Source organism: Camarhynchus parvulus, chromosome 15 (assembly GCF_901933205.1).
Source record: "Camarhynchus parvulus chromosome 15, STF_HiC, whole genome shotgun sequence".
NCBI lineage: Eukaryota > Metazoa > Chordata > Aves > Passeriformes > Thraupidae > Camarhynchus > Camarhynchus parvulus.
This window is the reverse complement of record NC_044585.1, coordinates 2,458,546-2,484,497: the sequence shown is the minus strand read 5'-3', so window position 1 is coordinate 2,484,497 and position 25,952 is coordinate 2,458,546. Positions and strand designations below refer to the sequence as shown.

General features: G+C 46.0%; 1 protein-coding gene across 1 annotated transcript; it reads right to left on the bottom strand.

Annotated features, from left to right (window-relative positions):
• Positions 1 to 955: 955 nt before the first annotated feature.
• On the bottom strand, positions 956 to 11,111 carry LOC115909575 (T-box-containing protein TBX6L). Its single transcript, XM_030959026.1, has 9 exons — positions 10,962 to 11,111; positions 6,759 to 6,903; positions 5,675 to 5,777; positions 5,068 to 5,232; positions 4,613 to 4,759; positions 4,039 to 4,109; positions 3,171 to 3,262; positions 2,656 to 2,848; positions 956 to 2,051 (listed from the first exon to the last, which is right to left on the bottom strand). Exons 1-9 carry the CDS (start codon positions 10,975 to 10,977, stop codon positions 1,625 to 1,627), a joined length of 1,359 nt encoding a protein of 452 aa, XP_030814886.1. The 5' UTR covers positions 10,978 to 11,111; the 3' UTR covers positions 956 to 1,624.
• Positions 11,112 to 25,952: the final 14,841 nt, after the last annotated feature.

Genomic DNA, 25,952 nt, shown 5'->3' with positions numbered 1-25,952 from the left:
GGAAGCCCAGGAGAAGTATCCAGCTGCTCTGTACATATCATAATTGTGGTACAAAAGCAGTTTGCAATATACAATTTAAATAAGAAAACAGTCATTGTAGCTGAGCCCACAAATTTACAGGGCTACTTTTCACGGTAATTTTAACAATAACAACATGGCTCAACATCCCTACGCTATGCAGATGCACAGTGAGGAGCTGGTGCCCCAAAAACCTGGTGCACAGCCTTCCCCAGTGTCCCTGCACAGGGGTCCTGAGGCACAAACCTGCACAGGTCTGCTCAGAGACAACATCTTGCTACACACACACACTCTCACACAGAAAACCATCTGGCACACAGGCTAAATGACACACCTCAGTGCCTACTGATGGCTGCAGGTCACACAGCAGCTATTAGTGTGACACGAAAACATTCCCTAAATAACACCTAGGAGCACGTCTGTCCTCCCTGAGAAGCAATGAGTCTGTGTCACCAAGTCCCCAGTGCCATCTGCACGTGGGCAAACAGGGAGGCCTCCCCCTTCTAAGAGGAAGATGAAAAGAATCCCTGCTTGTATGCAGTGCACAGGCTGCTCCTGCCCAGGATGGGACTGCAGAGGAGGGAGGTGGAACCACTCTGATAACTAAACATGGACAGATCCCTGCAGACTCCCAAACAGGTGAGATAACTTCACACACTCACAGAGCAGGGCAGGAACCACAGCTATAAATTATATTCTCCAGGGGTGACAGGGAGCAGGAGAAGGAGTAAGTTCACAGTGGAAAATTTCCTTGCCCTCTAAAGGAAGAGGCTGGAGTGACACAGAGCACTGCTGTTCATGGCTCTGCTTCTGACAACCTTGGAAAGCCCCAGAGGAGCCCCCCACATTCCATGAACCGCATCCCTCTACCTCCACAGAATGAAGAGTGTTTCACTGACCTCAAACCTAGGGCTGGCAGAGGAGGGATGGACACAGGGACAGAAAGACAGCATACACAGCCTTGCTGCTACTTCTCCTGCATGGAACAAACTCTCCCCTGCATGCAGACTCTGCAAACTCTGCACCTGCTGTGCTCCAGACACACCTTGCTGTGCATTTTACTCTCACCTGCTGCTGGAAGAAAGGCAAGACTCGCTTTACTTTGACTACACTGACTGAGGAAGCTGCTCAGAGTTCACCAGGATTGCTTGCTTTGCTCGCCTTTGCAATATTTTCTACAGCTTTGTGGCCACGTGGATGGCTTACTGGAAGTCCTCAGCCCCTATCTCCTTGCACCAGGTCCCAGGAGGAAGGGATGTTGGAAGCTGCCAAATGAGAGGTGCCAACACTGACTGTGAGTTCAGCAGCTCTTTAAATTCTGTTCTTGCAGACCTGTGGTTTCCTGCTCCTGCTGGGAAAACAACCACTGCACAACACATTGAGCCTGATCCACAATGACATGGCTGGGACAGCCACCAGTTCAACCACTGCTTGTGAAATATGGTGAGGGTTGTTGTGCAAGGACATAAGGAAGTGAAGGTGTCCCACTCTACTGCTTGCAGCAATATCTCTGCCTAGTGTAGGCAAAGCTTCACAAGTCCAACAGTAAATTCAATCTCATTTACAATTTTCTTTCAGTCTTTTCACTGGGAAGGGTCCTCCCCATTCACCAGCAGGCGTAGGGGAACAGAGGGTACTGGCTCCACTCTGCCACGGTGCCGTGGGCATGTCCTGGAGTTCCCTGTGTGTTGTACTCCGTGGAGAAGGCCGAGTAGCTCATTGCCCTGTACTGGCTGTGGGAAGGCACCACCCACTGCCCCAGGCCCTGCTCGGTGCCATAGGGACTGTACATGGGCGCCCGGGGCCCGGCTTTCCCCACAGAGTCCAGAGCCATGTTCACCACTCCTGTGTAGTCCTGGGGAGGAGGCAGAGGTGGGGGCAGTGGGGGCAGGTTGGTGAAGCCCTCTGGGAGCTGTTTGGAGTCGTGCTCGGGCACCATGGCGAGATCCAAGGCGTGGCACCTGGCGCGGAAATCGTTCAAGGTGGCGGTGTCACGGCTGGGAAGCTGCTGGCTGTCCCCAGCTTCGTGGAACCTGGGCCCAAGGGCAGAGAGAAGAGCAAGTCAGACCTACCAGAGTGGAAAACCATGGAAAACCCACAAATATCCTCTGGGGAAAAGCAGGGCAAGCTCTTCCCCTTGCCTATTGCTTCATCTTACTGTTACTGTGGAGTTTAGCCCAGGCCTCACTGTCGCACTCACAGAAAAATGAAATGCCAGAGAAGGTGAGTCCAGACTAACTTAGTTCAGGCTAAGTTCTAGTCTGGACTCACTCACACCCAATTTTACAATGAGGAAGGAAAAATGACTGGAGTTTTGTCACTCCTCCAACACTTCCTCCAAAGGAGAGGCAAGCTCTGTAGTACTCAGAGCTGGCTGGGAGAGCATTTTGGGACAGGGAAATAAGAATATTACAAAGACATGAGCATGCCCAGTGCCAGCGGGTTTGAACTAGAAGAGAAAGGCTATCCTAGGACCTATGTCCCTGCTAATCTACCATCTCTCAGCCACATGTGCTCTCCAACAGAAAGGCATGCTCCCACTATTCCCAGCTGGCTGTTTTTCTTACAGAATGCCCAGCAGAAGAAGAGGAATCCCATCAGTTGAAGTGTGGCTTTGGAGCAGGAGGCAGCACTCACCGGTATGTGTGGTAGGATGGTGTTGGCACCTGCTGCTCTCTGGCCAGAGCTTCCCTCTGCTCAGCAGGCACTGGTGAGGCTGCAGGGAAGGCCTGGCTGCTGTTCTGCTCCGAGCCCCAGAAGGGATAGCCACTGCTCACCACCACGGGGTTACTCTCTTCCTTCACATCCACATTCTCATCCTTCTCAAAATCTGACTCAAAGCAGGGAAAAGAAAGAATGGGAAAGAATGAGAAAGGGGAAGAGGGAGGCAAAGCTCACAATGGTCTGTTGGCAGTTGCAGCAATCACAGGGTGGTGGAAGGAAACACACAACCACCTCCTGCAGTTCTTCTGCCTTAAGGGAATAAATAGCCCCTTCCAGCTCCTTTCTGCCCACATACTGTGGGGGTCAGTCCTGCCTGCTCTCTCCTTAGCTGCGCTACTGCAAGCACCACCATGAGCTGGAGCAAGGAATGATTTAGCTTAAAAAACTTCCTGAATATCATTCTCTGGGTTTGTTGTGATCAATATTACCACGTTCCTCAGCAGCAGGCTCCTTTTCCTCAGGCAGCTTCCTCTTCTGGCTCTTGGCTGGACTGGGCTTCTGGCATTTGGCTCGTCCTTCCCTGGTAAAAAAACAAGATGTGGGGGTAGCTTGGATGTAAGTTTTTGCCTAGATATATAGGCAGGGATTCTATAGGAGAAGAAAGAAAACCCATAACCTTTTTAAAGTTTAAGTGAAAAAGAGTCAGTTTTGGCCTTTTTTCATCAGGAATTTTTTTTTTAGGAGATTTTTTTCAGGCATAAAATAACACAAAACAAAATCTCGGATATTTTTGTCACATTTTCTGCTTGGAAAAAACCTCCATTTTTTTCCTTCTCTATTGCCAGTCTGGGGTTGCAATTTAAGCTGTTTTTTTCACCTCATCTACTGGCTGCCCTCAGACCAAGCAGAAGATCTCACTGGTATTGGATCCATCTTCCCTCCTGCAGACAAAATCTCCCCCTGGAAGAGACACTTTTCCACCCACAGGAAAAGGAGTCAAGGAGCCTCCAAATGTCAGAATCAAGCTGATCTCCAAGAGACCAAATGGTCTGCTGTGGACTCCTGTTATCACTGCTATTCACATGTCAGACTCCAGTCTAGCTCCAATGTGCAAGAGAGTGCAGGTCTCAAATTTGTCACACCTCCCACATTTCTGTAGGAATTGTCACCTCCCACTCCCCAAGTCTCTTGAGAAGAGGCTGCACAGAGGGACATCACTCCAGATACAGGGAAATGCAGGATGCACAATGCAGCAGGCTCAGCAGAGCTGGCTGGTAGAGTTTTGTTCAAAGACCTTGGGTAAAATTCACAAGTGAACTCCAGCTAGAAACAAATTGAAATGAAAAGACAGTTTACCTTCGAGTGTTCTTCCCATGTTCACGGAAACCTTTAGCAAATGGATTGTTGTCAATCTTGAGCTTTGTAATCTTTAAATGAAAGGAAAAAGACTCAGCATCACAGTGACTGTTCCAAGGTCTTCACCTTTGTCACAAGATATTTATCACAAGAGATAAACTGTGTGAGGGTTTTGGACATGGCCTTGCCACAGGATCTCAGCTCTCCCAGCAACTCCCATCATGGATCAGGAACTGACCCACAGAGAGCAGTGACCCTGCCAGGGTCAGCAGGGATTTGGGTGGGATTCATCTGACTAGAGGAATTTACAGGGTGAGGATCTGTATCTGGACCTGCAGCCATACTTTTTACTGCATTTGGAGTTTTGTGCCACTGACAGTGCACTCAGGCCCATCAAAGTGCATGACTCATCACAGAGGAGATGTTTTCCACAGGAACCACAATGTGCCTGTTTCATCCCACTGTTCACCACAGGTGCCCAGGATGAGCAGACAGGAAGGAGCCACCTTCCTCTACAGGAATTTTACAGACAGCATTTCACAGCATGTCCAAAAGCAGAGCCTGCACACCGTACCTGCTCGTTCTGGTAGGCAGTGACAGAGGTGAAGACAGTCTCAGGGAAGCTGAACACCTGGAAGATGCTCCAGCGGACACTGAAGAGGTCGTCGGCCTGCACGATGTGGAAGCGCGGCTTGTAACGGTGCATGGAGTGCAGGATGATCTGGGACACACAAGGGACAAGGTTTCCATGTGCCACCACTGCCAGCACACTGCAGATCCCCCGTGCAGACTCCCAGGACACCCATTTCCAAGCAGGGGCTCCTGGTCTCCAGCAAGCCCCTGCAGTGACAGCACAGACCTGTGCCTTCCCTGGCAGTGAGCCAAGGGGGCACAAGGGCTGAGCTGAGGGAGTAAAAAAGGGCACTTGGATATGTTTTACTTTCTACATCATCTAATTTCTCACAAATCCTGCTTATTTCCCACAAAGTTCATTGGCAATGAATTCCAAGAGAGCACAGCACAACCTACATGCCCATGTTGATCCAGAGTGTTGTTAGTGAGCTTCAGTTTTTGGAAGGAGACAGGTTCTTTCATCCAGTGGCTGCCAGGAGCTGGGGAATCTGGGTGGACATAGGTGCGACAAGGGAGCTGGGGCTCTGCTTTTCCAGCAACTTCCCACTGATCTTTATTCCACTGTGAAAGGAAAGACAGAAATCTGGAGCTTAAAAAAATGCTTTCAGTACAGAAAAGGCCCAGCAAGTTTGCTTCACTGTCAATTCAGTGCACTCCTCTGAAGCACAAGTAGCAGATTCTCTCTTATGAGCCATGATCACGTTACCAAATCAGCTCCAAGTTTAGGCCTCATTTTTTCTCCCTTTCTCCCTATGGCTGCCAGAAAAGTCTGACATTAATCATGATTAAAACTGTACTGCTTACAAGGAAAATTAGTTACCTTTCCAGCTGCTCCCCAAGCAAAACTGACAAATAACTCCAGAGAGACATAAAATCCATCAATTACTTCTGAACTTTGTCCAAAGAGAATTTATTTATCAGTGTGACAAGTGAAGCATAAAGATTAATCTATTTCAAACAAAGATGAAAGGACAGCATAAATTCTGTTATTTAAAGTACTTACCTTGTACCTGAAGTTATCCATTGGCACAAAATCTACCAGCATGAGGTACTTGGCATACGGGATTAAGCCAGAGACTTTGATTTTGCATTGAGGAAACATTCGTCTGAGGGAGAAATGAAAAATAGAGTATAATGGTTTCTCTGAACAGTGGCTGTTAATGATCAAGCAGCATGTCACATTTACTCACTACTGTGCAAAGCCCTGTGAGCAGTATTCCTCCAGCCAGCCACTGACCATTTGTCCATCTCACTGATGGACTGTTTAGTCCTGTGGGGTTGGATGGGATAGACATTAACAGGGCAGCAGTGACTGAGGGTCTGACACTGTTTCAGCTTTTGTTCTTCCCATTCCTCTAACACACCAGTGGGAAACTTGAAAGGAGCTATTTGGAGGCTGTACGTAGTTCCTGGCCTGCTGCAGCCCTCACAGCCCTGGAGGATGGATTAAACCTGAGCGTGGGCAGAAGACGTGCTCTCATCTAAGAGCACACCCAGCTTTCTGTTCCCGTACTCCCTGCCACTACTTTTAACTTCTGACTCTGCAAAAAAGCTTTGACAGCTACCTCCCTACCCAAAGGGATTATTCCAGCTCACAGCAGCTTTGACACAATACTTTACAGCTTCACAATTCCATCTTCTTTCACTGCAAGCTCCACGATACATGACTCATTTATACTTCAGTGGAGTCTGCACACACAGATCTTTAAGAGTCTGGGCCATATTCTTGTCTGCAAACACAGACTCAAACCCAAACATTTGCTGCTCAACTGCTGCTGCCTGAGACCCAGGCAAAGGGAGCCCAGGGCACTTCCAGAGCAACCTCAAAGTGACAGGAAGAGCACCAGTGTTAAGTGGTGAGATAAGGGTACAGGAGTTTTCTCAGCACATCAGCCCCACAAGTGACCTTTTGCACTTCACAGTTTGCACTCCTGTGACACCCTGAAAGTGCAATTCTTCTGCCAGGATCAGGATAACTGGCTACAAAAGCAGTTTAAGGGCCACCATTCAAAAAATGATCACCTGGAGACTTTGCCAACAGCTTGGAGGGGTATGGTGTGTGTGGTCAGCCATCCTGTGCCCCTTACCTGCCAGATTTGGTGATGATCATCTCAGTTCCTATCTGGTGGAACTTCATCCAGAGCCCCATGTCCTCGAGGGTGACCACGATGGAGCTCTGTGGGAAGGGCTCCAGGCCGGGGGAAGGAAGGGCCTCGCACGGCGCTTTCACGTCTGGAGGGACAAATGAGACACTGACTGCAGACAGACAGGAGGGGAACTGACCCTGCTCTGGGCAGTCTGTGCCACTGCAAACCTCCTAAAAACTGTTCCTTTACTTCAAAGGGTTTCTGTTACTTAGTAGGCTCAGAGGTAGGGAGCCTTTCCCAATAGGTTTGGGTTTAGCTGGTAGGTCCTATTGTAAGATCTGTGTGTTGTACCAACTCAGCCTAAATTCCACTGGTACAAAACCCACACTGGCAGGTACCACAACCCACTGTGCTGGTATGATCAGGGTTACACAAAACGCTTCATCAAGAGAATAATACAGTGAAAGCTGAAAGGACTGGAAAGATTGTAAGTGCACCAGTGGGTAATAGGGGAAAATGACAAGTAGGTGGTAGCAGAGGAGAAAAATGCCCCCAAGAAATAAAGAAATAAAGATAGGAGCCCTAAATGTAAGTGAAGGCAAGAGAAGGAGGTGACAGAGACACACTATGGACAGACTACATTCTGAGAAGAGAATGAACTGGAAGTGGAGCTGGGCACCACTGAGGAGCCTGTGAGAGGGGTGGAGGGTGTCTCCTCAATAACACACCATGGCAGTGCTGCAATCTGCCTGCTCTGCCTCTTGGAGGCACAGGACCCACTGTGGGCCTGGGGAACAGGAAAGGGAAACCATTCTGGAGGAACTGCTGTCGATGGTACCAATCACCTCTGCCCAGCTACTTGGATTAAAAACCTCCTTAAAACCCCCAGCTGTTGCTCTCAGCAATATTGTAAGGCAGGCAAGATTGCTGCTGCCCTGCTGAAAAGCCCAGTTCCATTTTAGGCCAGAATGTGACCCAGCACGGTTCTGGTGGGCTGAGCTCAGACCCAGCAGGGTTTAAGAACACTGCCCTGAGGAGGGGTGAGGAGCCTGCTCAGCAGGGCAGCACAGCAGCTGGGCTGTCCCCTCTGGGTGGTGGTGCATTAGCAGGCCAGGCACAGCTATTTGTTTAAAAGGTAGATTTTTCTGCCTCTCAGCCTGATCAGATCTTATTCAGAGCACAGAAAGGGAATTTTTACCTTGTTACAACTTTCCTGAGTAATGTCTTCAAAAGAGTATTCACAAAAAGCAGACAACTATTTTCAGAGACATTAGCTTTTTTCACAAAGGGACATCTTTCCACCAAAACAGCCCAATACAACTCTAAGTGGTTCTTCCCCCAGGATTAAGAAGTAGAAAACATTAAAATGTAATTTTATCTGTTTGTAGAGGTCTTTAGGCATTTTAAAAAAATCCTCTACCCTTTTTTCTGCTTTGATCCAACATTAATGAACTGGCCAAGAAGTGACACCTAGTTTGCTCACCAAGATTAGCCTGTTAACATCTTCTTACGAAAGCTTCCCCCATATCCTCTTGCAAAGACATGAAAGCTGCCATGAGAGATGCATTTGGTAGCTCAGTGCAGCACATGTATCAAAAGGAGTTACAATAAAATTGGGCTGATTTCCCACAGGAGCCATCCAGTCACAAATAAATGCAAACAGGTTTTGATTAGCTAGACAGATGCTCACTCCTTCCCCAAATGAATTTTCGAATTAACATTTCTTTAAGCAAATTCCAATGCCATTAAAAGAGACTACAAGAAGGCAGATCTCAGGAGTCTTTAGTGAGGGGAGATTTCCAATGAAGTTGAGAGGAACTGAATTGAAAGGAGTTCAACACTGAATTAAAAATCAAAGGCAGATATTATAATCAGGTTTTTACCACAAGGAGTCCACAATGCACCTGTAGGAGCACAATGCTGCAGGAGACAGGGACAATAATGCTGCAGCTGAGGTTTGAAAATGCAGTTAATGCCTTTCACCGTGCAGCTTTTTGTGCACAGGCTGAGGCTGAAAAGCAGGACATGATCAGTCTGCATGAGGACTGGAGCCCAGCAATGGTGTGAGCTGGGGAATGGATCCACTCAGCTGCTGTCAGCTTCAGCAGGACCCTGCAGTGATGGATCTGTTTGTAGGATTCTGTTTGGATTTTTGTTTCCCTCCTAGTTTGTGCCTGTGTAACTGATGGCAAGGCTCATGCACTCACCCTCCCACAGAGATGCCTGAGTGCTGGAACTATGGCACAGAGGTTTGGGCAGAGTGTCCAAGCACTGAGTGGAACTTGTCTGAGCTGTACTTCTATGGTTTCCTCTTCTGTGCAACTTGGTTTTAAAACCATTATTATCTGAAAGAGATTTAAACCTTTTCCAGCAGTTCTAGTTTTACTTTTTAAAAAATATTCCTGTTATCTTTGTGTTGTTAACACCACACATGGTCTGTTCAAAAACATGTTCTTTATGTCCAGATGAGGTTGAAAGGGAGGAAGTTGCTATGGTAAAGGCACTGAAAATTAAGAGATCTTCAGTCTATTCTGTGCTTGATTTCAAGGTCCTCATACCAATAGGAGTAGCTTGTGCTACAGTTTCTGTATCTAGAATGAGCAGTACATATCTTTTTGTCATCTTGGGGACAGAAAGGAAAGAAGGAGAAATGTGAGACAATTTAGTAGTTTTAGGAGGAAGATCTCTGGATCGAAGATGCTGGAGTGCAATTCCCTCACCTAAAGCAGTTCCTCAATTAAATTTCCCTTTCTGAGACAATGTTAAAATGTCAGAAAATTTGTTGCAGCCTTCCCAAAATGTGTAGGATAGGATTTGGAATACTGGGAAAACTCCAATAAGGGAAAAAGCTACACTAAAATCAGTTATTATTACATTTGCTGCTGTTATCTTCCAAGTGAAGCCCAACACTCACAGCTATCCAGTCCCCACCAGGGAGGAACACACATCAATATACCAAACTTTCTAATAAATTCATCTTGCAAACAAGCACAAAAACCCTCCCATGTTCTCTGATCTTCTCAATGTCAGCAGAAATACCCCAACCCTCTGGAGGGAGCCTCATTTCTCAGACTCAGAGAGATTTCTGGCAATAACAAAAGTATGATGTTTTACAAATGCAACAGCTTCATCTCTCAGATGCATCCAGTCTCACCTGGAACATTTCTGCTGTAGGGGGTCATACACCAGAAGCAACCCAGTAAGCAAATGAGCTGAATACTGCAATATTTGGAATCTTTAACATGAAAAATCCATAATACAGTCTACTTTTCTTTTCGTTGCTGCTCTTTTGTTTTTCAACTTAAAATTCAAGTGGCAGAAATCAGTATGAATCAGATCAACACAGCAGGGACTGAAAAAACCCAAAACAGCAGCAAAGGTGGAAATCATCTAAATCACTGCACATGTATTTTGCTCATGAATGAGACAACATCTTGCAGAGGAAGAACAAGGAGGCTGAGACTGCACGATCACCTCTGATGTGCCGCTGATAAACTGGGCCAGGTTTTCTTTCTGATGTAGGGTAAAAGCCCAGAGTAAATGTAGGGATCAGTTGCACTGACAGATACAGCACCTCTGAGCTGGGCCTTTAGTGTCCCAAGGCATCTCTGTCCTTGTGCCCAATCCAATCATGCTCCTCACAGGAGAGATGAACAGCATGCTATGAGATGGATTGAAGGAAGACACAATGAAACCCCAAGGAAATCACAAAAATCCTGTGCTGAGCGTGAACCTGGAAGGAGTCGGCTATGCCTGACTGGGGTTCATGCTTTCAAAGGGCACAGGAAATTGGGAAAACAACCCAAACCAGAGAGTTTGTATCAGAATTGTAATTAAAAATATAACAAGTATTTCCAAACTTTCTGTGGCCTTCAACCTGGAGAACCCAGTGCTTTGCAGACAATACACAAACAACACCTCCAGCCTTCAGCTGAAGGGTCACACTGCACAAGGTGATGTGGGTAAGGGAATTTTGGGCATAATTTTGAGCAAACCTTTAGAAAAGATCTTCTGAAGCTCTCAAAAACACTCAAATGCACAATTTTTCATCTAGTCTCATGAAAAAACCCAGTTTTAAAATCCTCTCCAGCCCCATGCGCTCTTCTAAAATGCTGGTAGGCCCTTCAGAAACACTTGCTCCCTTTCTGACCTGAGTCTAGGATCTTGCCATGCAGTGAGAAAGGGAAGGAGCCCTTCACTTACCTGGTAAAGCTTGCATTTTTCCATGTACTGTGACGTCGAGGAGCTTGCAGGGCCAAGAGAGCCACCAGAGTTCTTACAAGGGGAGCCAAAATAGTCCAGTTCCAAAGCAGGTCTGATTTCCTGAAGCAAGCACAAGCCCTTCCTTCCGAGATCCAGTGTCAAGAGTGAGCGGGGTGAGGATGGGACTCCAAGCACAGCTAGCCAAGGTGAGTTCCTGTTTTATGGAGGCTAATGAGCAGGGAGGAGCTTCCCGCCAGGGTTGTCCCCTTGCGAGCCTTTGATGTCCAAAGGGACAAAGAGAGGAAGGATCTGCAGCAATGGCTGGGGCTAGGGGAAGAAAATCAAAGAGAATTAACATGGCTTTGACATACAGGAAACCCTACAGGGGAAATGCACCTTGATTTACTGCTAACGCACTTTTAAACAAATAGAGACAAGACTGAAAACATCAGTTCAGGACTTAGCTACAAAATAAAAACAAATCTCTTAAACAGCAAGCAGGGGTAATTTCTCTTTGGCTAGTCCATGGGTTTGTGATGATTCTCATCTTCAGCACACAGAATCACTCTACTCTTGATTTCTGGTATCAGAATCAGGACTGCATCCAGCTCCTTCCTTCCCAAGCGGGTGATGAACAGTCTGTGGAAAGTTTGCTCTCCCCACTGGAACAACACATCCCTTCAGCCACTGATGCCTTCTCCAACAACATGAATGTGAATAACAACGAACACATTTGATGGTATAACTTCACTCATCTGCCCAGTTTCTGCATTGCCAGCCTTGAGGTGCTCTTCCTCTCCAGGAGGATCAGGCACTGAGGTTATGCCTTGCTCAAGGCACTGCTCTTACCCAGGGAAGGCTGAGCAGAAATGGAAGGACTTGAGGATTTTCCCTTAATTAGTTTATTCTGCAAGTGTGACCATTAGCTTTTGTGCTTATAAATGCTTACAAGTGCTAAGAGACAGCAATCAAGGCTCAAGCTCCGAGGCCCAAGACAGGCACTGCACCTCCTGAGGAAGGGGGTTCTGTGCATTTACACACACAAAAGGCTGTACTAACATTTACAGGACCAACACGGTTAAAAAGTGGAGGTCAAAAGCAGAATATCACTCTGAACAGGCCAGGGCTGAGTCCTGCACAGCAAATTTAGGAGCTCTGTTCATTAGAAAGAACTTGCTACAAGGCTGCGTCACTTTCACTGTCTAGATTTATTCCAAATAAAATAAACATTTTTTTCTATTTTGTCAGTGATGTTACTGGGACATTTGATCTTCAGTCTGATGTACAAAACAAATTTTGAGTTTATCTAGTGAGTTTCTACACCCAAACAACAAGCCTTCAGTTCTGGTTTTACTGCCTTTTGGAGCAGGCAATGCAAGGACATGCAGTGAGGACAAAGGAGCTTAATCAGAGCAGGGACTGACTCTCTTCCAGGGGTATATTGTATTTTAGGCATCATCCCAGTGCTTGCCAGGGAAAGAAAAGCCATTGCTTTGTGTTGTAAGGAAGAATGTTTTAAATAAAAGGGTTGGAGAATTTGGTTGGAGAATCCTGAGGAGGATTTAGAGCAGGAGATGGTGGCTCCTGGCACCTCTGCAGAACCACATCCAGCCTTGCTGGCACCCCTTCTAAACCACTGGGTAACACACAAGACTACAGGCCTTTCTCCCTCAGGTGACTTGGAGACATCCAGAGCTGTGGAGTCTCGGCATATTGAGGAGAGGAATACCATGTGGTGGAGAAATGCCAGCTTGTGGCTCAAATGGAAGTTATTTATTAAATATGGGGAGAAATAAATCAGAAGGGAAGAGGTCAGCTGAAATGGTATCAAGGTCAGATCTCTGCTTGGGCTTGCACAGCCACTACCAGACACAAACAAAATAGGATGCAGAAATGCTTTTTTGCTCTGCTACAGAAGGAAAGCCAGCATTGCATCTGCTCCCCCTCCATGTCCTGCTTTCCTAATGCTAGTATTTTAATTGTAGAAAGCGGAAAAAGACAACCATAATCAGAATCTGAAAAGGAAAAATAGAACAAAAATTGGGTCAGATTCAAGCTAGCAGTGAGATGAATCAACATCCCACACAGTCAGAAACTGCACAACAGCAGCAGCAGCTCTGGGAATTTCAGACTTCACCTGACAGGAGCGTGGGATGTGTATCATGACTTACTGCTGCTTCCACAAAGGCTAGGAGATGGTCTCCTGCTGCCACTTCATTTGCACACTGTGTATCAGCATGTCTGGGGAACAGCACATTTGCTGCAAGTACTCAAATCCTTTTGGCTTCTCCCAGCTGATTGATGGGGAAGGTGGAGCCATTAATTACCCATGACTAGTTAACAATCAGCTTTCTCCCAGCCATTCTAGTTGCACTGGAAATGTTTTAAAAGTGAAAAAAAAAAGTGAATTTGTTACTATTGCTGGAAAGCGTGGCTAATAGGAGCAATCCCCAGGATATTCATCCCTAGCAAAGGGGGAATTTAGCACATTACCCTCACCTGTCCATCCATGGAGAGCCCTCAGGCAGTTTGATGGGAAGTCAAAGGTGACTGTGCTGGTGTCTAACAATTCACCGGCAAATTGGAGGCTGAGGGTATGGAAAGGGCTGGGAGAGAGTTGATCTGACGTGTGAGTCAGTGACACACAGGGCTCTGCTCGGAGCCTATTTCAGCAGCTGAGCCCAGCTCTAACAGCAGGCTCTGCCCTATGCTGAAGGGAGATGAGCTAGGGCAGGAGGGAGGCCATGTGTGATGACAAAAGCACAGGCCAAGAGCTTTTGCTTTGCATCTCTTTGAGAAGCTGATTAGAAAGAAACATTCCCCTCTGGGTTTTGTAGTAAGGCAAATGTTTTCTGGCATTTCTCCCACCTCCAGTGAAGGTTTAACCCTTAGTGCTCAGCAGGACCCTGCAGGGAGCTGCTTTGTACACAAGCTCTCCAGCACAGTGATATCCTGCCATCCCTGGCTGCGGTCCGGGGCTCCCAGGCTGATGGAGAACAGAAAAGGTGTCAGGCTTTGGCTAATGGGGCTGGAGTGGCACTGCCACTTCTGCCCAGGCAGAGTTCCCAGGGGAGCATCCTGCCCTGAGAGCAAGCTCCAGTGTGGGACACCAAGTTACTGCCTGGGAGACAGCTGAAATGTAAAAGTTATCTTCCAAAAGAATCTGCCTTGGGTTATTGCTCGTGGGTGCAGTAGGCAGTACCCAGCCCCCAGGTTTCCCTCTGTGAGGAAGTGTTACCATGTCAGCTTTAACAAACTGGGCTAGAGCAAGGCTGCCTTTTCTGCCTGGACCTGCACATGCAGGGAAGGACAACATGCAGCAGTACAAGCTGCATGTAAGAGATCCTCCCCTCTGAAAGGTGAGGAAAGCCTTCCTGCCATTTAAGTGGGACTCATTTAGGCCATTCCCACCTGGCACACAGAGGCCACAGCCCAGAGCGTCTTGGCAACTCTTTGTGAAGGATCCTGTGCCATCTGCATAGAATGAGTACTGGAAAGTGAAAAGACAGCATGTCATCAACAGGGCCCAAAATAAAACAGGTAGCTCTACACTGATACCTACTTACTTTCATGCTTCATTAAAAACATGAAGTGGTCTCTGATTCTCCAGAATCCACAAACTCCCTCCTTAAATCCAGGCTCAGCTCACTATGAAGCAAATGCAGCCTGATTTATGCACACGGAGCCATGGGGAAAAGCTGAGTTTTTCCAGAGAAAAAGCCTGATGAAACTCTTGCTCCTACAGCTGTGCCAGCCTGTGATTCCTTGTCCCTGTTAGTGCCTGACACCTCACCCAGAAAATAGGAAATACAAGAGCAGGGCTGGCCAGGACAGAGCTGCTGAGCTCTGGCAGCGCAGGCACAGCCTGAAGTTGGGCAGCTTTCTGAGCAAGTCTCTGTGGGCGGCTACAGGAATGGTAAAAGCCTGCAGAGCGTTTTGAGAGCCTCTGAAGAAGTCGTACATATCTCCTATCATGCTGCAGCACAAGAAACAGCTCCTACCCAGCTCCTTACAGCAGCTCACATAACACAGCATTTTCTTCTGGTAGAGGAAAATGGCACCTTTTCCCCTCCTTTTTATGGTTTTGATTATTTTTTTCCTGAGAAAAGCTATCTGGTGTCCTCAGGTATATTACAAGTGCCATGCAGACCTTCCTACCCTGGGACACTGCAAGGGACCCCACAGAAGGCTGCAAACCCCATACGGAGCCCCAAACTGCACCACCCCCAGATTTTCCCCGTGCTCTCAAGAGTGCAAAAATGACATTTGGCAAAGCAAAGCAGATGGGTTTGGAGAGGGCCTGTTGGTAACATCTCCATGCTAATTCACCCCAGGCTCCCAGGACAGGGGCTCAGAGAGCTGAGGGGACGGGTCACAGGCCACAGGGCAGCTGTGACACGATCTGCTCTACTGGGGAACTTGGGAAAGCAGCTCAGGTAGACAAAAAGCTGTGCATTATAAGCTTGAAGAAGCCTTTTCCTTTTGCAGTTTGAGGATTGCGGTTACCGGGCCGCAGAGCTGGAGAGGGCACTGCCCTGGCTCCCTCCCTCCCTCACATCCCGGCCCGCTCCCAGCGCCCCCTCAGCGCGGCACAAGAAGGGAAACACTTAGCGGCCACTTAACACCGCGGCCCGAGTCTGGCCTCAAAGGCTGCAGTCCAGAGTCAAATGCAAAATATGTCTGTTTAGAGCCCTTTCAAGTTCTCACGGAGCCCTGATGTCGGGTGCACTGTTTTCCTGTCAGCCCATTGTGTGTCCCAGACAGAGGTCAGCGCTCTGTCCCGCTCAAATCCACAAAAAGAGCCCGCCGCAAGGAGCTGCAGCAGCAGGAGAGCTCTGAGGGCAGCTCAGCGAAGGGAACGAGCACACGGGGCACGGACTGCCCTCATAGCCCTGCATCCTTCCTCCCACAGTCACAGCCCTGCATCCTTCCCTCCACACGGGCACTGCCCTTACAGCCCTGCATCCTTCTCCCCACATTCACAGCCCTGCGTCCTTTTCCCCACACTCACAGCCCTGCATCCTTTTCCCCACACTCACAGCCCTGCCTGCTCATGGCCACTGCCCTCCCAGCCCTGCATCCTTCCTCCTACACCTGCCCTGACAGCCCTGCCTGCACACAGGGCAAGCACTGCCCTCCCAGCCCTGCATCCTTTTAAACAAATAGAGACAAGACTGAAAACATCAGTTCAGGACTTGGCTACAAAATATAAAAACAAATCTCTTAAACAGCAAGCAGGGGTAATTTCTCTTTGGCTGTTCCATGGGTTTGTGATGATTCTCATCTTCAGCACATAGAATCATTCTACTCTTGATTTCTGGTATCAGAATCAGGACTGCATCCAGCTCCTTCCTTCCCAAGGGGGTGATGAACAGTCTGTGGAAAGTTTGCTCTCCCCACTGGAAAGCTGCAGCAACACATCCCTTCAGCCACTGATGCCTTCTCCAACAACATGAATGTGAATAACAACGAACACATTTGATGGTATAGCATCACTCATCTGCCCAGTTTCTGCATTGCCAGCCTTGAGCTGCCCTTCCTTTCCAGGAGGATCAGGCACTGAGGTTATGCCTTGCTCAAGGCACTGCTCTTACTCAGGGAAGGCTGAGCAGAAATGGAAGGGCTTGAAGATTTTCCCTTAATTAGTTTATTCTAATATCGCACTGCATGCACTCCCAGCCCTCCCAGCCCTGCATCCTTCCCCCCACACCTGCCCTCCCAGCCCTGCCCGAGCTCACTGCTCTCAGACACAAGGAGCAGAGCCTGACAAAACATGCAGCAAGGAACTCCAGCTTAACACCCATCTATAAACACTTCTATATTTGTACACATGTGCACACACTCATATGCAAAGAGAAGCATCATGCAGATCTTAAAAACTGCTGGCAGTTTACTTAACCATGAATTGAGACCAGACAAAAGCCCTGAGCAGAATGGACTCTGCTGAGCAGAAGCCCAGCAGGCAACACTGCAGCAATCTCTGTTAAAAAGCAGATGTTTCCAGAAAAAAAGCAGCAGCTCAGACCCAGAAGGTTTAATCTAAACTTCATGGATTTTCAAAATTGCTGATACACTGTCATGGTACCTTGGTTTCCACAAAAGATTATTTTTGTTGGTGATCAGGCATTTGTAAAGCCATGAAAGCAACAGGTAAAAAACCAGACTTCAATGGTGCAAGTTACTTCGTTTGGCAAAGGCAGGTCTCCTCTGTCATACGGAAGTTTCCATGAACTGTTCATCACAGTAAGGTTCTAATCAAACCAGGAAATCAATAAACATCCTCCTTATCAGAGGATCTACCTTCAAAGAGCAAATTAAAATTGTTAAGATTTAAAGTGTTTGGAATTTAAAAATAAAAACTGCTGTGAGCTCTACAGATCTGTGTAGAGCTCAGTTCCTCCAACATCACTATTGACTCTAAAGAACTTTCAGAGGAAGTTAATTATCATTACCAGAAATCATGACAAGAGAACAATTAAACCATACACAGCAGATTTTGATTCAGAGCACTTACAATAAATCACATTTCATTTTAATAAGATTTTATTACTGCGTATTTATTTTCCTTTTATAGTATTATTTATAATTTATTTGAAAAAGAACTGTAAAAATGTATATAGCCATAGGATACCTAAAACTGCACATCCATCTCCCAGCAGCAAGGGAACTTACATGCAGGATGTCTGACTGACCTGTAGAGTCTGACCTGAACTTTACAGGACCTCCCAAAAATAAAATTAACACCAAGACAGATCCATGCAGCACATGCTGCAAGCTGCTTTCTGAAAACTGATATAGAGCATTATGATGGGACATAAATAATCTGCAGCCAAGTCTGAAGTCAGTAACAAAGAGCTGAAAATACACATGGATTTTAAGCAGAAAGCCCTTGGATAAACTCTGAGCTGTACTTTTTCTCACCCAGCTTGTTCATCATCTCACAATAACAATACTCAGGTAAGAATCCTTCAACACCACTGATAAGAGAAAAAGCACCTGTCAGATTTCATGGATTCCTCAAATCAGCACTGGGATGAGGCTGCCATAAGTGGACATGAACTGACACAATCAAACACAGCTACCACCTCTCCTTGCACTCCCTCATCTCTCCAGAATTTTCCTTCATTCTTCCCATGGTGAAATTTCTCATGCTCACTCTTTGTGCAGGCAGGGGCTGGGTACAGACTGCGGGCAGATCACAGCCCAGCTCCCTCCCCCTCCCCAGCAGATTGTGAAGTGTTTATGGCCTGGCTCTTATGGCTCTAGAGGTGCTGAATGGCCTTTTCCCCCCTCGAGTCTCAGCTCCTGATGGGCAGCTACAGACCAACTTTTAGCGGGTTTGGTCCGTACTTGTGGATTTTATTGCCCAGTTTGTCTCTTCAGCTCACATCTGTAAGCTCCAGAGTAGATTTTTCCCTGGGTAACACTCTGCAGCTCAAAGAACTCCTCTTGTTTTTATTACATCCTTAGTGATTAAAGGGATATTTAAACCTCACAATGTTCCCTGCTGTGAATATAAAAGCCTAGCATCATTTCGGATAGATGTGCTTAGAAAAATAAATTAAAAATTAGCCCTACTATATGGAACAAATGCTTCTAAGTGGTTAAGAACATCAGACACCTGAATGATTTAAATATATGGGATACAATTCCTTGAGAATCCAAGGGATGACACATGGCTTTGTCCTGTCAGAAGAGTTACATAGAGAAGCTTTCCTTGGAAGGAGGATAACAGAGGTGTGCAATGAGTGCATTAGGCTGAAAATACCGGATTTTATCTACTTAGGCATAAATGACTTAGATTTTTTCTCCTCTCTAACCCTGCAAACATCAATACACTTAATTGGTGCCACTCTTAAAAACACAAATTTTGCATTTGTGAGGCAAAACTCTTTTTAAATGACTGCCACTTCACAGCCTGACCTGTGCCTGCCAACCAAACATAGACATAAACAATGCAATGTAAATTCAACAGAAATATTTATAAATTCTGCTCAGGAAACTGCTGGGGAGTGTGCAGGAGGAAATCAAAGTCAGGTTTGGGAGCAAGCATTCCTGTGAGCACAGATCAGATGGTTATCAATAATGAGGTCACTGCTTCTGCCACCCTCCAATACTGCAGTTATTGCTTTCAGTTTTAAGCTACTGCTGGCCTCAGGCTTGGTGAGCTGAGCCTGCCTGAGATGGAGATTTAGGCTCACCACCAAGGACCTTCATTTCCAAATAACTACTGACAGTGCAGAGAGAACCCACCAGACTTGGAGGGTTTGTGCTCTGCAGGACAGGAGTGGACAAGCTACAGCAGCAGCCAGGGAAGGCTGGTTTAGCTTATCAGAAACATGAAGAAACATTTGAAATCTAAGCCCATACACGGTCCCCAGAAAGTCAGTATGTCCTTCTGACTTTTTTGCCTTGTATTTCCTCTCCAAGATGGAACTACTCCTTCTCTTCCCTTTCCATCATACTCTGAAGAAGCTGTCCAAAGGAGGAATTGCTGCATTCTGGAATTCTTCACCCCAGTTCCAGATTTTCTCTTCAGAGAAGATCACTTAAACTTTTGTTTTGAACAGTGATGTTCAGCCATACCCACCAATAAAGATATGGTAATACTAAGGGGGTTCCATAACAGAGGTAATTTCTGGGGTTTTCTGCACTAGGTGTGATTTCATTTCCTTGCTGAAAATAAAACCACAAATATAACCAGAGGATACCTATGTGAAAATAGCATATAGCTGAGCAGGAAAGTGGCAGGGCCTCTTTCTGTGAGCCTGCTGTAGAACAAACTGGCAAAACCACATGTAACTCTTATCACCTCATTATCAAAGGTACTGGGAACTGGAGGGAGACTGGTTGAGGTGAACACCAGAAAAGATTAGAAAAGCTGAAGGAAAGCTTCCATGATTGATGGCCCTGTTCACAAAGAAGAAATGAACATGTCTGCAGGGTGTAAACACACAGATGACAGACGAATTAATATTCTACAAAGGGATATAATTATCTTCATTAGCTGGGATGAAAATGAGAGAAGCAATTTGACTATCCAGGGAAAAGCACTGTGGCTGTGCAAGGGCAGCCTGTTTGCAGAGGAACAGACAAAGTCCTTCCTGTATCAGGCTTTTAATGGCTCTGTGCACACCCCCGTGGCATTGCAGAGCAATCCTGCCTTCATGTCAGCAGCAAAGGAGGCTCTGATGGATCTGCTCCTCTCTTATTCCTATGATTCCTCAAATGGATCCAGGGGCCACATGCAAGGATGGATGCTCTGCTGGCACATGACCAGGCTGCTTCCCAGTGGGATGGAACCTGGCTCTCTGCCCCACTGTGGTCACAGCACTGCACATGTCCTGTGTTTGTGCACACCATAATTCACAACAGGCCAGCTATGGACTCCCAAGGGAGGGGAGACTGCAACAGAAACACCACTGCCCTGGGAGAGCACTCTTCTTTGCACTCCAGGGCTTAGGGCAGAATGAGGGGACAGGGGACAGGTTTTTGAGCCACTGGTGACATTTCCCACAAAGGGCCTTTGGGTGACAGTGGAGATACACTGAAGCCATCAGCCATTGTGTGTTAGAGCTGACAAAGACTGATCCACTGATGAGAGAAGCATTTTCTCTGCAATTCTGAAGCACAAAGTTTATGAGCTGTTCTCTGGGCTTTCAGAGCGCTTCAGAGGGCCATCAGGGGAGAGAAAAGAACTTCAGGTTACACAACCATGCCCACTCTGTGCATTGAACTCCTGCACGGTGGTCATGGTTCACCAGGACATTTTCTGTGTGCTAACAAATTCCTGCCACAGGCAGCTCCCCCCCTTTTCCATCACAACTTTCTTTTCTATCCCTTGATAACCAAGAGCAGGCCAGAAACAGAACATTCCCTGTGCTGAGAAGTCCTTTCCTTTGAGAAATCCAGCCTAGAGCTGTTCTTGCAGCAAACTGGGATGGACAATGCCCCCTCTTCTCTGTCTCAGCCCTAATGCTCACAGAGTGCCAGATGCAGCTCTGCAAACTGAAATCCATTTTACCAGAACTGATACAGCTCTGCTTGAGGCACTGGGTATTTCTCATGGATTCTGGAGAGGAACATGCCCATCTTTGTCCAGTAAGGTCAGCCTTGAGACTGACTTCCCATCCTTCAGTACCTGGATTATGGTCTCTGATGAGTAGAAATGCAGCAAACCCAACTCATTGTTTAAAGATGGCTTTAACCTTGCAGAGAAGTAAAGCTCACATGACAACAATTATTTAGGAACAGAACTTGTCAGGTTCTGGTTTAGCACTTACTGCCTGAATTTTTTCTTGCCTGAAGACAAATGAAAACATTCCTGCAGAAACACAGGTCTTGTTCAATTTGCACCAGTTTCAGAATAAAGGAAATCATCAGTGTTACCCGCATGACCAGCTCTGCCTTCTGCAGTGCAGCCATCTTCACTGATTTTGTGACCCAGGGAGTCCCAAACTGCTTCTGTGCCACATCCTCATCAGTCAGTCCTGTCTTGCATTAGGTGCAACAGTGCCAACAAATCTGCAGTGGGATTAGCACCATTAAAAGGTTTTCTGACAAGCCTGGCCTTACAACTTGTTCGCCATCCCCAAAGTTAAAACTGAAGCCTGCATCTTATTCAGCAACATACCAAGGGCATTCAAGCCTCAGTCTGTTCGTGTTTGCAGAGATAAAAATTATGTTAATGGATGGAGATAGTGTGGGAAAGAGTTATTCTTGAGCAAACTCTGCCCAAGTCGAAGGATCCTGGGTTTCCTGACAGCATTCTGCCCCAGCTTTTTCAGAATGTTTCCTTCAGAAATGGAATTAGGCCCTTAACAGAGCCTAAATGCTCTCTTAATTTAAATGCATTTACCAATCAGAGTTCATCTCAAATACACCTCAATGTACTTATGCTCTCATTCCATGTCTAGCCAAACACTGTAAGAGATTTTCTTCAGCAAATAAACCAGAATTCAGCAAAAATAAAAGCAGCAGAATCAACCCTCCCCACTCTAGCATCATTCTCCAGGGGGCAAAATGCTAAATCTACATCAGTGTTTTGGCAGTGAGGAAATATTCTCAAAACAACAGTATCACAGCAGTAATGTCTTCTGCTTTGGAAATGTGTTACCTTGATGTTTATACAGCCACAGGAGCCCATTCAACACTGGCAATGTGTTAATTCCATTGACATTATCGCTCAAATTCAGTCACGGGGGCTGGAGAATTCTTTTTTTTACATGGCTCTTTCATCTAAAAGAGAATAAAGCAGGACATAATGGATGGTTAGTAACATATTGTTAAATGGTTACAAGACACAGGAAATTTCAGCCAGGGAATGGGAAAAACTAAAAAATCCAAGTAAGTCTTAATTAGAACAGAGCCTCGGTTTTGCTACACTGCACTATGGCAAGTCAGCATTCAGAGCTAAGGATTTTCTCCAAAAATCTGAGCATGTTCTACTCTAACATAAGCAGAGACTTTTTAGTCCTCTCCAGAATTCTGCTCATGGGAAGCTCTGAGTTATTTGGAGTTATTCACCATCACAAAAACCCAGCAACTTCGTGTTGCTCTCATCTAACTTAATTATGGGAATGGTTCCTAGTGGATACTCATATTCAATCACTCAAGATTAAAAACCCCAGAGTTTTACTCTAAATTGGCTAGAAGATAAAATTATAAACAATTTATGACATATAAAAATGACCTAGCTGCAAATTCATTTAGGGGAGGGGGGACAGTTTTGGACAAGTAGTTTCTATTTGATGGAGACAGAAAATGGAAGATAAACTGAAAATCTCACCAGCCAGTGGGAAAGCTCTGAGGCAAAACTGAGTTCTTTTGACTTATGATTTAACCAATAAATCAGTGGTGTTACCATGAAATAGATGCAGAAAGGGAATATTGACAAAACTCAGACATAGAACCCAGGAAGGATGAGCCAGCTTCAAGTCCATCTTATTCCAAACCTATCTCCAGTTCTGCTGCTGCTGTCCTGAAAGCCACCAGGATTTCCTTGCTGGAGCAGTATCAGCCACTGGGGATGATGGGAGAGAAAAGCTGTTAAAGAAAATTATATTCCTAATAAACATTGCCTCAGGGATCACATGAAGACAGGTGTCACTGAGCAGAACTTCCACTAGTTGTTCTGCAGAGTTCCTCTATATGCCACAGCCACCCTAATTTCAGGGAGAAGTAATTAGGGCTGAATTTTTTACCAGCAGAGATATTTCCACCTTTCCTTGGCCTTTTGCATTTTTCAGTGGTTAACTGTGAATTTTGAGTTTGCACGAATTAAGGAAGTTAAGTCTGTTTATTTTAAAGCAGCTATTTTCCATGGAAATTTTAATTGTAGAGATACTTTATGTCACTGGAGAAACTGCACACATCACAGGCCTGGGGAGGCACAACTTGAGGCTGCCCTTTGCTGTCTTCACTGAAGTCAAGAGGAGCTGTTTATGTTTTGGTACCTTGTTGAATCAGGCACATCTTTAAGAATAAACATTGTCCTCCTCCTCTCTCTCCTCCCAGGGGACACTCTGCACTTGGAAATAACATTTCTATATTTTCATATTCTTTCCAGATACTTTCCCACATGTGTTGATAGTACCAGATAAGAGACACTGCTGTGTCTGTGCCTGAGCTGTAACTGAAACATGACCACACACCCAGCCTGGCCATTACCACACTCTGGGTATTTCTGAGTTTCACTGACATTGCACCAAGCTCACCTTACTCAAAAATAAAACGCAGCAGGAGTGCATTTAAGCACAGACTATTTACTCTTACACTTTGATGGAATTCTCAGTTACCTGAAGGTGAGCTCCCCAGTTTGAGGGTGACACCTGCAGAGAGCAGCTGAGTTTTGCCCAGGGGTTGAGGCCCTGGTCTGGCTCTCAGCAGCTGCCAATGCACGTCCAGGGACACCTCTGTGCCAAGGGGGGGACAGTGCAGCACATCCAGCATTCAAACAACTCCCTCCCAGGCTTTCCAGCAATCCTGCACTGCTTTCTCATCTTCCTTATGCTGGAACCCAGGACATTGCTCTGGCTGCCCTGGAGGACTCGAGACCCTGCCAGGGGGCTCAGAGACCTTGGCCCAGAGTCAAAAACACCTGTGCCTTCGATTTTAGCTCTTAGAAAAAACAATTACCAATCTTATATGGGGATTCACAAGCCACAAAAGTTTGTGTAGGATGATAGTTAGTTTGTTACAAGATAAAAAAGAAGAATTTTGAGTTTTTAGAATAAGAGTTCAGAAGCCAAGATGGAGGGATGTGGGAGTGCCTTGTCCTTCTTCCTTCTTCCTGGCCTCCATCTTCTGGGTGATGGTGGCACTTTTGGATTGGTTTAAGGTAGAGACAGACTGTCTAACATAGGTGATAGATATTGGAAAATTATTGTAAATAATGTTCACGTAGTTTTTAGTATAAAATACAACACTGCCCTGAAGGTGGGTAGTGTGCCACAGACTGACCTGCTGAACGGACCTCAGCAGACCAGGAAAAGAATGTTATAGATAACAGAAAATAAACAACCTTGACAACCAGAACAGAAGAATCCTGACTCCTTCTTCGGTTGCCAGGCTGGGAAAAGAGACTTTCTAAGGCATCTCAGGTCATCCAGACCACAGAGATCCTTACACTGAGAAAATTAGCTCTATCAGCAACTTCCAGGGGAAAGTACAGGCCTGGTAAAATGTGCCATTGTGGGAGGCTCCTTGTGCAGTTCACTGGAATATCCATTTTGATGCAAAGCCTCCTGTGCATGCAGGCATGCAGCAGGAAATGCACCTGGCTTGCCTGGCTCCTGCAGATCCCCACTGTGTGCCCATCACCCTGAAACAGGAGCTGGCAGCTCTGCCTGGCCACCAGCAGCTGCTTCTGGCTGCACCCAAAGGCTTCCTCAGCTTGCAGAGCAATGGGAGCACAGACCAGGAATGCTCCCATTTCTCTTTGCAGAAATACTTCACAATCCCAAGCTGTTATTACATTCCAAGCAAGCCAAACTGAAAAATCACCTTGTGCCACTGCTGCTTGCTGGGAGGGAACACTCAGCTCTTTGTTTTGCTCCCAGGAAAGCCCATTTACTTATGAAGTGTAGGAAGCCCTTCCAGCAGGGTGTCTATTGGGAGAGCCATGGCAGAAGTTATTTGCTGGGACTTGTGCTGCTGACTTGAGGGCACAGCATTGCAAATTGATGTTGTTAGCTCAGAACTTCCACTACAGGTTTCTAAAGTTTATTTTTTTTCCCCTAACCCACTCTAACCTAATGGAGATCTAAATTACAGCCAACACATTCCTAAGTGACAAGTTTCTATATTCAAACTGCTTTCTGACATCCACACAGCATGGTGAGTTCCTTGGTGAGTGTATGTTGGCTCAATTAACAAGTTAAGCAATTCTTTGAGCATCTAGTGCCATCTCTTAAAGGGAAAATTATCACGGCAATCTTGCTGAAAGAGTTGCATTTTATATATATCCATGCATTTAGAAGAGAAAATGTGACTGTTCATACACATTAGGGTGTAATTTAAGGAAATGAAATCTCTGGTGTGATTTAAATTACAAGGAATCAAAGAACACTTCTGAGTATGAAGCTTTTCTGCTCATACAACATCCTTTACTAATTATTACTGAACAGTATGTGTTCAGTGCTATATTAGATCATAGTTCATGCAATGCATATTGCAGATAAAACTCAGTTGCATATTATTCCTTGTGAACAGCCCTCTGTATCTGTCAGACACCTCAGAGGAGCAAAATGAAAGGAATGTGAATATAGAGGCTAACTGTGGATATCTGTAATAAATGTAATAATTCAGCATTCTCACAGGAAGCACTGTTTCTAAAATACCTTTGCCCTGTTACATGGCCTTTCACTTGCAGTTATTAAATCACTCAACTAAAATTAAATTAATACCATTCCAGTGTGGTTCTCATATGCTTATACCATATATGAACTTTGTTTATATTCCATTTATGCTGGAATTCACTGTTGTTTGCAA

What these genes read in the sequence shown, in the direction of transcription:
- LOC115909575 (XM_030959026.1), bottom strand. An exon ending in TGGATAACTTCAGGTACAAG is followed by an intron (nt 5,233 to 5,674) that starts GTAAGTACTTTA and finishes TTCCTTTCACAG; the next exon opens with TGGAATAAAGATCAGTGGGA. An exon ending in CTGCCTACCAGAACGAGCAG is followed by an intron (nt 4,110 to 4,612) that starts GTACGGTGTGCA and finishes TTTCATTTAAAG; the next exon opens with ATTACAAAGCTCAAGATTGA.